The 15,006-nt window shown below is 41.5% G+C and overlaps 1 protein-coding gene across 3 annotated transcripts in view; it reads left to right on the top strand.

Moving 5' to 3' along the window:
• LOC106611444 (mitogen-activated protein kinase kinase kinase kinase 5) overlaps nucleotides 1-15,006 on the top strand; it is a 123,274-nt gene that overhangs the window by 53,872 nt on the left and 54,396 nt on the right. For all 3 annotated transcript variants that reach the window (XM_082955811.1, XM_045723729.2, XM_082955812.1), the window contains exons 10-14: nucleotides 627-758; nucleotides 3,387-3,449; nucleotides 3,534-3,615; nucleotides 4,785-4,901; nucleotides 10,170-10,248. In XM_082955811.1, the coding sequence (XP_082811937.1) occupies nucleotides 627-758; nucleotides 3,387-3,449; nucleotides 3,534-3,615; nucleotides 4,785-4,901; nucleotides 10,170-10,248 (473 nt within the window). The remainder of the gene's footprint in view (nucleotides 1-626; nucleotides 759-3,386; nucleotides 3,450-3,533; nucleotides 3,616-4,784; nucleotides 4,902-10,169; nucleotides 10,249-15,006) is intronic.

A 15,006-nucleotide genomic window follows, 5' to 3' on the forward strand; every position in this document is an offset into this window, starting at 1 on the left:
CCTGTCTCGGAGCTCTACGGACAATTCCTTCAACCTCATGGCTTGGTTTTTGCTCTGACATGCACTGTCAACTGTGGGACCTTACATAGACAGGTGTGTGCCTTTCCAAATCTTGTCCAATCAAATGAATTTACCACAGGTGGACTCCAATCAAATTGTAGATAAATCTCAAGGATAATTAATGGAAACAGGATGCACCTGACAGGATACACCAACGCATAGCAAAGGGTCTGAATACTTATGTAAATGTATTTGTTTTTTACATTACCAAATTTGCTAAAAAAATTAAATAAAAAAACGTTTCACTTTGTTGTTTTTGGTGTATTGTGATGTCACTATGGGGTATTGTGATGTCACTATGGGGTATTGTGTGTAGATTGAGGATTTGTATTTATTTAATCAATTTCAGAATAAGGCTCTAACGTAACAAAAAGTCAAGGGGTCTGAATACTTTCCCGAATCACTGTACATACTGTATACAACACCAGTACTGAAATGGTCAAGCTGATATACATGCTTGTGTTAGGCGTACAGTACGTGCTGCATGATTACAGTCCTAATTTCTAGGAGATGATGTAAAACGTGTACATATGTAGACAAGACGGCAATATGTCTCATCTGTGCAGGATGGCCCCAGAGGTAGCAGCGGTAGAGAAGAACGGAGGTTACAACCAGCTGTGTGACATCTGGGCCGTGGGCATCACCTCCATAGAACTGGCCGAGCTGCAGCCTCCTATGTTTGACCTGCACCCAATGAGGTACAGCTCCTGCCCTAAGCTTCCTTACTCATCTACCAATCAATGCTGTTTCTGCTCTCCACTTCCTCACTCATCTACCAATCAATGCTGGTTCTGCTCTCCACTTCACATATCAAACGATAAGTGTTGCTCCTGCCCCCTTAAGCCCAAATCAAACAAAAAGCGTTTTATTTTTAATTTTTGAACACGCACTGGAATTAGCATGTACGGTAGTGAATGACAGGAAACACACAGGCCGCAATTATCATGCTCTTCAAATTCGAAATGGAGGATATTTGTCTTGCGTCTGCACGAAGCAATGCTGGTAAAGTGAGTCGATAAATGACCATAAAATGCACTGTTACGTCTTGTATTGTGACGTGTTATAGTTAACTGTATTTAGTGTTGAGGATGAGTTTATCTACCAGTGCCAATAATACATATTTAAAAACAGTAACTTCATGCCTACCTTTTTGTTGATTTCGAGCAGAGGCATATAGCCTAGACAGGCTATGGCTGGGAAAGTCAAGGAACTGTGTTGAAGAGAGAGAACTGTTATGTGGAAAGAAAGAGACTCGCTGAAATGTTTATAAACATGTTCATGAGCCAACTGAACAGCAGGCAGGTACGGTGGCTCCCGTTGGACATATGGGGAGTCAAAAGTAACACAACAATAATTCACAAAAGGCTACATAGTGAATGTAACAAATACAACTGTTTTTATAATGGATTCTCGTATCAGTCGTCATACGCTACGCAGTGTATGTGAATTGATTATCTCTCCTCTCTTCCGTCTCTCTCCTCTCTCTCCTCTCTTCCGTCTTTCTCCTCTCTCTCCTCTCTCTCCTCTCTTCCGTCTTTCTCCTCTCTCTACTCTCTTCCTACTCTCTCCTCTCTTCCGTCTCTCTACTCTCTCCTCTCTCTCCTCTCTCTACTCTCTTCCTACTCTCTCCTCTCTTCCGTCTCTCTACTCTCTCTCTACCCTCTGTCGTGTCTTTGGGTCACCATTAAACTGAAGACATGTTTATCAAAATAACTCCCTGTAATTATTATCACGCGATTAAACTGATTAATCGTTTAACTATAATTAACTAGGAGATCGGGGCACCAAGGAAAATATTCAGATTACAAAGTTATAATTTTCCTAATATAACTTTCCTATATTATAACATTATATATTATATTCTATTATAGTATAGGCCGATTATCTTCTGGTTTAAATGGTGTATTTTACCTCGCGTCCAGTCTCATTCCAAACGTCGTAAATTGTTGTATCTGCACGAACCCAGTCTTTACTAAGAGTCATCCATACATCAATTGTCTTAAAATCATTTATTTACTAAACTAAGTAATTCACAGAAAGTATACAAACAGTAATTATCGTCACAAAGTGGGCTAACAGGCAGGGCTGGTGTCTTGTAGAACAATGGGTCATAAAAGTTCAGCTGAGGAGGTACACAGAGTTCATTAATATTAACAATTGATATGCTAATCCTTTGCACATGAGCGCTCACTCATTCGGGAACAATTGCAATCAATATATATTTACGCTCAGTGTGTCGTCGGGATCCTTGTTGGAGCGTCGTTCTGTTGGAGAGTTTTGTCCGCGTTCTCTCTCTCTCTCTCTCGGTTAGAATGGATCTTTCAAAGCGACATTCATTAATGTCATCATAGAATGGATGTTTCGTCGGTCTTCGCGTTCAATGATATAATTTCTAGCTGCAGACTATTAATTAATATCAAAGACTTGTTCTTATTCTGTCGGTATCGATAGTCTAAAAGTTAACCACGTGGTATAGTTCACTTTCAGTAGAGGAATTGGATGGTCAAACCTATTGACCAACTCGCAATGGAGTGGAGGCCTGGTCTGAAGAAAGTAAATCAGGGTGGGGTTTTATAGTGAACATGGAACAGGCTTGTCACATGACGCCTTGTCCTGTCTGTGTCCCTTGGGGGCGTGCCGATGACTGATTTTAATCTTTGACATAAATACATTCTATCACATTAACATCAGTACACAGCATCTCAATGTATTACAAAATAGCTTTATCCTTATTAATACATTCTATACAACCATTTGGCTATTATATAAACAGTTTTATGGTAATATGGCTATATTGTCTCTTCTGAGTATCACAAAATTGTACCAAGCGGACCAGTTCGTAGCTGGATTCTTCACCTTCCATACCTTCTCCAGAACACAAATGTCGCTTGGCTCCCCAATTCTGTGAGTTGGAAGAATTTCCTGTGTCTCTCTATGGGCCATGTGGCCAGAGATTCTCCTCTGGAATTTTACCACCCCTTCACACAGGGACTGGGTGGGGGGAGGTAGGTTGGGGGATGGTGCAAGGGGGAGGGTGTCAACTGTCCTCCCTGTACTCAAAGAGGCCAACGTCATGACACCTCTCTACTCTCTACTCTTTCTCCTCTAAGTACATGGGCATGTTTCCCAAAATGGTTTGTAGCACTAAGATCACTGTCAGTCGTTGCCTAATGCCTACAAAACAGACTTCAGATGATGGTAGTGCCAGGAAGGTTTTGTGAAACTCGCCCCACTACAGTGAAGATGAAAGTCTCACCACCGGTGGTAAAATAAGAGATTATTGTTTTATAACATGATCTAATCTCAATTGATGTGTTGTATTCCAGGGCTTTGTTTCTCATGTCAAAGAGCAGCTTTCAGCCTCCCAAGCTAAAACACAAAACGAAATGGTAAGTACAGTACTCCTGTCATGTGACCTGGAGCAGTTCTGTTATACTACTACAGTCAGTAACCGTATGACCCTCCTCCTGCAGGACCACAGCCTTCCATAACTTTGTTAAAGTCGCTCTGACCAAGAACCCGAAGAAGAGACCGACAGCAGAGAAGCTCTTAACGGTAACTAACACGTTCTCGTGAAAACATGAACTGCCTTGCTATGTTGTTGTCTTAGGTCTCTCTTTATGTAGTGTTGTGTGTTTTGTCCTATATTTCTATTGTATTTATTTATTTTAATCCCAGGCCCCCGTCCCCACACGAGGCCTTTTGGTAGGCCGTCATTGTAAATAAGAATTTGTTCTTAATTGACTTGCCTAGTTAAATAAAGGTTCAATTTAAAAAAATAATAACTGGCGGACGAAGTATAACTCTTAAGGCCGTTTCCGTACCCAGATGAAAACTGGCTCTGGGCTAAAAAGCATGCTCGATGTAAAATCTCCATTTTGAAAGTGCTTTAGGAATAGGGTAAACCAGCCCTTAGAGAGAGTAATTAATCTAGAGTTGTTAATTAGAATGTTCTGGCGTATTAGGTTGACGTGATTCATCCTCTGAGATGTACAAGGTCTTAATGATAGTGAACCAGTCTTCATCTCAGTGGTGAAATATGCCAGAGGTCCTAGTTAATAGTTGTACTTTTAAAGCTTGGTATTAGGAGCATTAGTGGCCATCTTGTGTTATTGATGTGTCACTAGATCAACAATAAAGTCTCTCTGGCTCCCTCCCTCCTCCCTCTGTCTGTCTGTCTGGGTGTCTGTCTGTCTGGGTGTCTGTCTGTCTGGGCGTCTGTCTGTCTGGGTGTCTGTCTGTCTGTCTGTCTGTCTGTCTGTCTGGCTCCCTCCGTCCGTCTGTCTGGCTCCCTCCCTCCGTCCGGCTCCCTCCCTCCCTCCCTCCCTCCGTCTGTCTGGCTCCCTCCGTCCCTCCGTCTGTCTGGCTCCCTCCCTCCCTCCCTCCCTCCCTCCCTCCCTCCCTCCCTCCCTCCCTCCCTCCCTCCCTCCCTCTGGCTCCCTCCCTCCGTCTGTCTGGCTCCCTCCCTCCGTCTGTCTGGCTCCCTCCCTCCCTCCCTCCCTCCGTCTGTCTGGCTCCCTCCCTCCCTCCCTCCCTCCCTCCCTCCCTCCCTCCCTCCCTCCCTCCCTCCCTCCCTCCCTCCCTCCCTCCCTCCCTCCCTCCCTCCCTCCCTCCCTCCCTCCTTCCCTCCGTCTGTCTGTCTGGCTCCCTCCTCCCTCCCTCTGTCTCTCTCTTTCCGTCTGTGTGTCTCTGACTCTGTCTGTCTGTTTGTCTGCTTGTTGCAGCATTTGTTTGTAGGTCAGACGGGGCTGACCAGGAGAGTAGCTGTGGAGCTGCTGGACAAGATGAACAACCCAGATCACCACCAACACTTCTCTGAGGTGGACGACGATGACCTGGAGGTAAATAAGTAACCACAGCCCAGTCTAAAATGGCTCCCTATTACCTAATCAACTACATTTATAGCATTTTTATTACAAAATTCAAAAGTGTGTCCCAAGATTATCATAAAACATGAACAAAATGCATCAGAGTATTCGTTTTTTTCCCTTCAACTTTCTGAAGAGGCAACGTCACAGGAATGCCTGTCTGTCTGTGTGTGTTTGTCTACCACGTTGTGTAGCTGTTAGCGACGATGCTAATGTAATGGAAACAGTCTTCTGGTAGATGGAAAGGCTTTCCCAAAACCTTTTCAATGAAATGTTAACTACAAAATAGCCTTTGCCTACCTGGTAGAATGATATCATGATTTCTTTTGCATCAATCCAGTGGCCATTTGTTTAGAAAACTGCAATCACATGAGCGCTACAGAAACATCGCTAACCAAACAATCGTCTCTGGCAGGTGTGCAGTTGAATTAAAGGGTAACTACAACCCAAAATCTACATTTCATAGATTTTACCCAGACTACAAAAGTGGTCAGCGAATGTATTTTATAGGGCCCCTACGGTTGCCATCTCAGACCCAATTCCCCATTCAAACACTGGCGAAATCCCCCTCACAATGATCTCAAACTGTGTTTCTAACACACAATGAAATGAAACACAGGCTACTCCTTGCTAGTCAGGGAAACTGTGTTGTGGTGGACTGTGATTACAGTTGATAAAGGGGAATCTGGTAAAATGTGTGTTTTGTAGTGTTTCTAGCCACTGAATGGCTTTGAATTCACTGTCAGCATGCAGTCAAATCTACAACCACTTTTCGGAGCTAACTTTTGCTCTCAAATCGTATCTTGTCGTCGACAGCCGATGGGAGTTGTATTCATAACGTTGCTAACGTTATTTGACCTTTATTTAACTAGGCAAGTCAGTTAAGAACACATTATTTACAATGACGGCCTAGGAACGGTGGGTTAACTACCTTGTTCAGGGGCAGAACGACAGATTTTTACCTTGTCAGCTCAGGGATTCAATCTTGCAACCTTACGGTTAACTAGTCCAACGCTCTAACCACCTGCTTTACATTGCACTCCACGAGGTTACGCGAATGCAGTAAGAAGCCAAGGTAAGTTGCTAGCTAGCATTAAACTTATCTTATAAAAAACAATCAATCAATCATAATCACTAGTTAACTACACATGGTTGATGATATTACTAGTTTATCTAGCCTGTCCTGCGTTGCATATAATCGCTTAGGTACACGTTGCTCCAACCATAAACATCAATGCCTTTCTTAAAATCAATACAGAAGTATATATTTTTAAACCTGCATATTTAGTTAATATTGCCTGCTAACATGAATTTCTTTTAACTAGGGAAAATGTGTCACTTCTCTTGCAACAGAGTCAGGGTATATGCAGCAGTTTGGGCCGCCTGGCTCGTTGCGAACTGTGAAGACTATTTCTTCCTAACAAAGACAGCCGACATCACCAAACGGGGATGATTTAACAAAAGCACATTTGCGAAAAAAGCACAATCGTTGCACGACTGTACCTAACCATAAACATCAATGCCTTTCTTAAAATCAATACACAGAAGTATATATTTTTAAACCTGCATATTTAGCTGAAAGAAATCCAGGTTAGCAGGCAATATTAACCAGGTGAAATTGTGTCATTTTGCGTTCATTGCACGCAGTCAGGGTATATGCAACAGTTTGGGCTGCCTGGCTCGTTGCGAACTAATTTGCCAGAATTTTACGTAATTATGACATAACACTGAAGGTTGTGCAATGTAACAGGAATAACGTTTTGTTTTCGAGATGATAGTTTCCGGATTCGACCATATTAATGACCTAAGTCTCGTGTTTCTGTGTGTTATTATGTTATAATTAAGTCTATGATTTGATAGAGCAGTCTGACTGAGCGATGGTAGGCAGCAGCAGGCTCGTAAGCGTTTATTCAAAATAGCACTTTCGTGCGTTTTGCCAGCAGCCCTTCGCAATGCATTGCGCTGTTTATGACTTCAAGCCTGTCAACTCCCAAGATTAGTCTGGTGTAACCGATATGAAATGGCTAGCTAGTTAGCTGGGTGCGCGCTAATAGCGTTTCAAACGTCACTCGCTCTGAGACTTGGAGTAGTTGTTCCCCTTGCTCTACATGGGTAACGATGCTTCGAGGGTGGCTGTTGTCGATGTGTTCCTGGTTCGAGCCCAGGTAGGACCGAGGAGAGGGACGGAAGCTATATTGCTACACTGGCAATACTAAAGTGCCTATAAGAACATCCAATAGTCAAAGGTATATGAAATACAAATCGTATAGAGAGAAATAGTCCTATAATAACTACAACCTAAAACATCTTACCTGGGAATATTGAAGACTCATGTTAAAAGGAACCACCAGCTTTCATATGTTCTCATGTTCTGAGCAAGGAACTTAAACGTTAGCTTTTTTACATGGCACATATTGCACTTTTACTTTCTTCTCCAACACTTTGTTTTTGCATTATTTAAACCAAATTGAACATGTTTCATTATTTATTTGAGGCTAAATTGATTTTATTTTAACTTAATATAATACATCAATAAGTGTTCATTCAGTATTGTTGTAATTGTCATTATTACAAACAAAAAAAATAATAATAAAAAAATCGGCAGATTTAATCGGTGTCGGCGGGGTTTTTTGGTCCTCCAATAATCGCTATCGGCGTTGAAAAATCATAATCGGTCGACCTCTACCCTGTGTATATAGCCTACTTATCATTACTCAGTACTGGTACCCTGTGTATAAAGCCTAGTTATCATTACTCAGTACTGGTACCCTGTGTATAAAGCCTAGTAATCATTGTTCATTGTGTATTTATTATTACATTTGATATTTTTCTATTATTTCTCCGTTTTCTTTCTCTCTGTATTGTTGCGAAGGTCTCGTCAGGAAGCATTTCACTGTTAGTCCATACATATTTACGAAGCATGTGACAAATAACATTTTATTTGATTTAGCTAACATACATTATTAGAAAACAACTTCATATTAACTGGCTAGCTAGCGTTAGCAACATTTAGTGGTCAATGAGACTGAGAGCTTGCTAACCTGCTGAGCTAGCAAAGAATGTAACAAAGTATCATTTCGGGTTTTGAAAAATGCTCCAACAGGCTCTGCATTTCAGGAATCACAGGAGCAAGTACTTCTGGTGCATGCACTGTTAAATTATTTAGCAATTTAAACATTGTTTTTTTTTAAAAAGAGAAGTCCATTGTTTGCCATAGCCCTCACTCGCTTTCATGCGATTTAAACGTGAGCTTGTCTGAGGTGTCAGACTCGATGACAGTTGCGATCCATTGGAGCACTGCGATTGGTTGTCTAAAATTATGGGGCGGGGCTTAGCGAAGGGTCAATTTGCAACACTTCTGTAGAATGATCCCATACAGTTGAAGTCGCAAGTTTACATACACTTAGGTTGGAATCATTTAAACTCGTTTTTCAACCACTCCAAAAATGTATTGTTAACAAACTATAGTTTTGGCAAGTCGGTTAGGACATCTACTTTGTGCATGACACAAGTCATTTTTCCAACAATTGTTTACAGATTATTTCACTTATAATTCACTGTATCACAATTCCAGTGGATCAGAAGTTTACATACACTAAGTTGACTGTGCCTTTAAACAGCTTGGAAAAATCCAGAAAATGATGTCATGGCTTTAGAAGCTTCTGATAGGCTAATTGACATCATTTCAGTCAATTGGAGGTGTACCTGTGGATGTATTTACATAATTTAGCAGACGCTCTTATTTCAAGACCTACCTTCAAACTCAGCGCCTCTTTGCTTGGCACCATGGGAAAATCATAAGAAATCAGCCAAGACCTCAGAAAAAAAATTGTAGACCTCCACAAGTCTGGTTCATCCTTGGGAGCAATTTACAAATGCCTGAAGCTACCGCGTTCATCTGTACAAACAATAGTACGCAAGTATAAACACCATGGGACCACGCAGCTGTCATACCGCTCAGGAAGGAGACACGTTCTGTCTCCTAGAGATTAACGTACTTTGGTGCGAAAAGTGCAAATAAATCCCAGAACAACTGCAAAGGACCTTGTGAAGATGCTGGAGGAAACGGGTACAAAGTATCTATATCCACAGTAAAATGAGTCCTATGTCGACATAACCTGAAAGGCCGCTCTGCAATGAAGAAGCCACCGCTCCAAAACCGCCATAAAAAAGCCAGTCTACGGTTTGCAACTGCACATGGGGACAAAGATCGTACTTTTTGGCGAAATGTCCTCTGGTCTGATGGAACAAAAATAGAACTGTTTGGCCATAATGACCATCGTTATGTTTGGAGGAAAAAGTGGGAGGCGTGCAAGCCGAAGAACACCATCCCAACGGTGAAGCACGGGGGTGGCAGCATCATGTTGTGAGGGTGCTTTGCTGCAGGAGGGACTGGTGCACTTCACAAAATAGATGGCGTCATGAGGATGGAAAATTATGTGGATATATTGAAGCAACATCTCAAGACATCAGTCAGGAACTTAAAGCTTGGTCGCAAATGGGTCTTCTGAATGGACAATGACCCCAAGCATACTTCCAAAGTTGTGGCAAAATGGCTTAAGGACAACAAAGTCAAGGTATTGGAGTGGCCATCACAAAGCCCTGACCTCAATCCTATAGAACATTTGTGGGCAGAACTGAAAAAGCTTGTGTGAGCAAGGAGGCCTTTAAACCTGATTCAGTTACACCAGCTCTGTCAGGAGGAATGGGCCAAAATTCACCCAACTTATTGTGGGAAGCTTGTGGAAGGCTACCTGAAACGTTTGACCCAAGTTAAACAATTTAAAGGCAATGCTACCAAATACTAATTTAGTGAATGTAAACTTCTGACCCACTGGGAATGTGATGAAAGAAATAAAAGCTGAAATAAATCATTCTCTCTACTATTATTCTGTCATTTCACATTTTTAAAATAAAGTGGTGATCCTAAGATTTTTACTAGGATTAAATGTCAGGAATTGTGAAGAATGTATGTATTTGGCCAAGGTGTATGTAAACTTCTGACTTCAACTGTATATAATGTAATAACAGCATTATGACATGGTTTACTCTTGTCTTGTTATGTGTTTATATTCCTTTATTGTGAAGCTTATCTAATATTGATGTCTCTCTTTCTCGCTCCATCTCCCTCACCCTATCTCTCTCGTGCTACCCCCTTATGTCTCCTCTGTTTCCTCTTTCTCTCTTTGTCTCCTCTCTCTCCCCCTCCCCGTCTCTCCTTCCCCCTCTCTCTCCCTCCAGCCTCTTTCAGCAGTGAGACACATCATTCGTTCAACCAACAAACACTCCAGAGCAGAGAGAACTCGCTCAGAGATCAACTGTAAGTGAACAGCAGCCCTTCTCCTCTCCCCTCCTAGCAATCAATCAAATGTATTTATAAAGTCCTTCTTACATCAGCTGATGTCACAAAGTGCTGTACAGAAACCCAGACTAAAACCCCAAACAGCAAGCAATGCAGATGTCGAAGCTCCTCTCCCTTCCTTTCTTCTTCTCTCCTCTCCCACAGTAGCTAGACACCTTCCATGAACATCTGCCCCGTCCCTAGCCAACCAGTGGGATTAGGCAAAGCTTTGGCTCTGCCCTCCCATTGGCTGGTCTGTCTGTCAGTGTGGCTGTCATAGGTTGTGTGCTCCAATAGCAGGTCAGTGTCTCCTGCAGGGCTGGCTCAGAGGCAGGATCCAGTGAGAGCAGCAGACCTGCCTGAGTTCAAATAGTATTTGGAGATCTTTCAAATACTGTCAAGCATTTACTTGAGCCTTGCCTGGAGTGTCAGATGGGCGGGGGGGGGGTTCACTTTTGGGGGCCAATTGCACTGGTTCCATTGCACCAGACAAGCTCAGTTAAGCACAGCTAAAGTCAAATGGTGTTTGACCCCAGGTTTAAAGAGCAGCAGGGGTATAAATAGCTCAGGGATCCACCGAGCAGAGGAGAAAGTGGCATCCCACAGGTTATATTTTGCACTACTTTTAAGCAGGGCCCATAGGGGGCTGATCAGAAGTAGGGCACTATGTACGGTGCTATTTGGGACGCAGCCTAGATCTGTCCTTGCTACGATGCCGGCGACGTTATGTACATATGTCACACCATCTCTTGTCCTGAAAGAAATCCCTGTCGTGGCATTGTTGTCATGTTTCATTTCGTCACTTTTCCATTTTTAACGAACTCACATCAATATCCCCTATGTAAGCAATAGATCATTTATTTTTATTTTTGTTTTAACTAGGCAAGTCAGTTAAAAACAAATTCTTATTTACATTGACGGCCTAATGGGGAACAGTGGGTTAACTGCCTTGTTCAGGGGCAGAAAGACAGATTTTTACCCTGTCAGCTCTGGAATTCAATTTAGCAACCTTTTGATTACTGGCCCAACGCTCTAACCAGTAGACTACCTGCCGCCCTGATGTAAATAATGTAGGTCATGTAAGCAATAGATTATGTAGGTCGTGTAGGTAATGTAAGCAATAGGTCGTGTAGGTACTGTAAGCAATAGGTAATGCCAGAGTGTGTTTTTATTAGTAACACATAAGGTAAGGTGTGTTTTCCTGTCAAAAACAATCAGTTGGTCGAGTGTTTTTCTGCATATAGTTTTAATGTCATATAAAGCGCTGGGAATAGCCAGGGACCTCATGATACGATATGTAATGAATAGCCAGGGACCTCACGATACAATATGTATTGAGTAGTCAGGGACCTCACGATACAATATGTATTGAGTAGTCAGGGACCTCACGATAGGATATGTATTGAGTAGCCAGGGACCTCACGATACGATATGTATTGAATAGCCAGGGACCTCACGATAGGATATGTATTGAATAGCCAGGGACCTCACGATACGATATGTATTGAGTAGCCAGGGACCTCACGATAGGATATGTATTGAATAGCCAGGGACCTCACGATAGGATATATATTGAATAGCCAGGGACCTCACGATAGGATATGTATTGAATAGCCAGGGACCTCACGATACGATATGTATTGAATAGCCAGGGACCTCACGATACGATATGTATTGAATAGCCAGGGACCTCACGATACGATATGTATTGAATAGCCAGGGACCTCACGATACGATATGTATTGAATAGCCAGGGACCTCACGATACGATCTGTATTGAATAGCCAGGGACCTCACGATACGATCTGTATTGAATAGCCAGGGACCTCACGATACGATATGTATTGAATAGCCAGGGACCTCATGATACGATACGTATTGAATAGCCAGGGACCTCACGATACGATATGTATTGAGTAGCCAGGGACCTCATGATACGATATGTATTGAATAGCCAGGGACCTCATGATACGATACGTATTCAATAGCCAGGGACCTCATGATACGATATGTATTGAATAGCCAGGGACCTCATGATACGATATGTATTGAATAGTCAGGGACCTCACGATACGATATGTATTGAATAGTCAGGGACCTCATGATACGATATGTATTGAATAGCCAGGGACCTCATGATACGATACGTATTCAATAGCCAGGGACCTCATGATACGATATTCTCACGATTCTATATGTATTGCGATTCAATACGGTGATTTTATTACGTTTCGATGTTCCAAGCATATTGCTCACCATGTGCCTGCTGCGGAGGGACAAGAGAGCCATGAGAAAACAAGTTTTGATCAGTCATGGAAATAGAGATCCTGAAAACAAATTGTCTCCCTATTTAAAAAGAAGATTGGAAAACAAGCTATCCAGAAAAAAATAATTTTTTTCCCCCAGAAGTTTTGGTGTAGGTATATCCAGCCAGCGCAAAAATAATATTGCGGTACTGTCAAAACGACACGATATATCGTTTCAAATAATATTGCGGTACTGTCAAAACGACACGATATATCGTTTCAAATAATATTGCGGTACTGTCAAAACGACACGATATATCATTTCAAATAATATTGCGGTACTGTCAAAACGACACGATATATCGTCAACAATAATATTGCGGAACTGTCAAAACGACACGATATATCGTCAACAATAATATTGCGGTACTGTCAAAACGACACGATATATCGTCAACAATAATATTGCGGTACTGTCAAAACGACACGATATATCGTCAGATAATATTGCGGTACTGTCAAAACGACACGATATATCGTCAGATAATATTGCGGTACTGTCAAAACGACACGATATACGTCAGATAATATTGCGGTACTGTCAAAACGACACGCTATATCGTCAGATAATATTGCGGTACTGTCAAAACGACACGATATATCGTCAAAAATAATATTGCGGTACTGTCAAAACGACACTATATCGTCAACAATAATATTGCGGTACTGTCAAAACGACACGATATATCATCAACAATAATATTTAACTATCTATTTTCCCCTAGTGCTGGCCAAAATATCATATCATGGTATTTTCACATTTTTTACTGTATTTTATGTTTTAATAAAAGTTCTAAATGTCCTTTATGAGTAGTGAGTGACCCTAGGGTGGCAACACATATATATTCAAAATTATTTCAATGGGTCTTTCTCCATTCTTAATGTTTTTGGTTGAATTGAACAGTATAAAACATTTTTCTGCATTTCCTGCACTCATTTTCCATCATTTCCACACTGCCACGTAGGGCTATGCGATATGGACCAACTGTCAAGGCTTTATTTGAAACCACATGTTGCAATTGCAATTTGACTTGTGATTTTAGATCAAAACACTTGGTTGAACTGTTGAAATCATGGAAATAGAAGGATTATTCTAATTCTATAGTTAGTATATAATAGTGGGCACTTTGAATACAGTGTTTGACATGACAACAAATGAAAATGCCAGGGAGGAGTTATTGTGACAGGGTAGGAACTAATATGTTGATAGGTGTTTCCTTGGGGACCCTTTAATCTTTGGCTACATTTAATGTTTTCTCTTAGCTACTTCATATAGCCAACATATTCATGCTTCGCCTATTCCTCTTTTGATTTAGAAGATACTGTTGCACAAACAACATGCTGATTTAGGTCTACACCAGCACTGGTATCAGGCTGTATTAGCTAGCTACGTTTTGCTCTGACTCAGTACTTTTATTAGCTAGCCAGCTAACTAGGGATTAGCATTAGTGGCTAAGAAGATTTAGACACAACTTGCTGAGAAAAGACAAACTAGCTGATTGCAGATGTAAGAAACACAAACTAATAGTGTCATTATAGAACGATAGTGGATTTATATTAAGAAGCAAAGTGAAAACAGCATCGTTGATGCCAACAGTGTTGCTTGTGCTGCATTGACCAGACTGAACGCAAGTGTCTCGTCGTCAAGCAACAACTAATGCGCTCCTTCAGTGACTGGGTGGGACGAGGTCTGTGTGGAGAGAGGGATGGCTTCAAGTAGCAGAGTAAACTATAAAAATGGACGTTACACACGGCGTATCACAATTAACAAACCAAACATTCAAATGCCGTTATAGAAGGTAAAGTAAAACCCCCAAATCGGCCCGTGCATCAATACCAGTATGTAGTAAAATATGGTATTCTGCCCAGCCCTATTTTTTTTCCCCCATCACTAGACATGTAGTACAATGTTGTGTGTGAATACTTGTTGTTTTTTGATAGGTTGTAGTAGTACTTTGGGCTGTTGCAGTATTACCGCCACACCGGCGGTCACGAGTCACGAAGGCAGTCAAATTCCATGTGACCGTTTAGTCATGGTAATTAGGTTTCTCCTAGCTCTGATGCTGCTGCTGGTCATTAGTAGCCTACCAAACTTGCTAACTGCCTGGTACTCATCAGCACTCTATTGTCCCTCTAATCACTCTGACATCAATGCAAATGACATGGAACATCTCATCAAACACTTCATGAGAGCACATGTTGCGCAACATTTCTATAGGCTATGCAATTGCGTGAAAACAATGTGATGGCATCTACTAAAAATAGGAGGATCAGCTTTCTATAGGCTAGGCCTACTATATTATTTATATATATATATATATATATATATATATATATATATATTTATTATTATTATTTAGTTTATGTGAAGACAAGATTAAATCAAGAATACTCTGATGGGTGACAACATTAGCATATCACTTGTGAATTG

The sequence above is a fragment of the Salmo salar genome, chromosome 09 (genome assembly GCF_965601325.2).
Source record: "Salmo salar chromosome 09, fSalSal1, whole genome shotgun sequence".
NCBI classification, from domain to species: domain Eukaryota; kingdom Metazoa; phylum Chordata; class Actinopteri; order Salmoniformes; family Salmonidae; genus Salmo; species Salmo salar.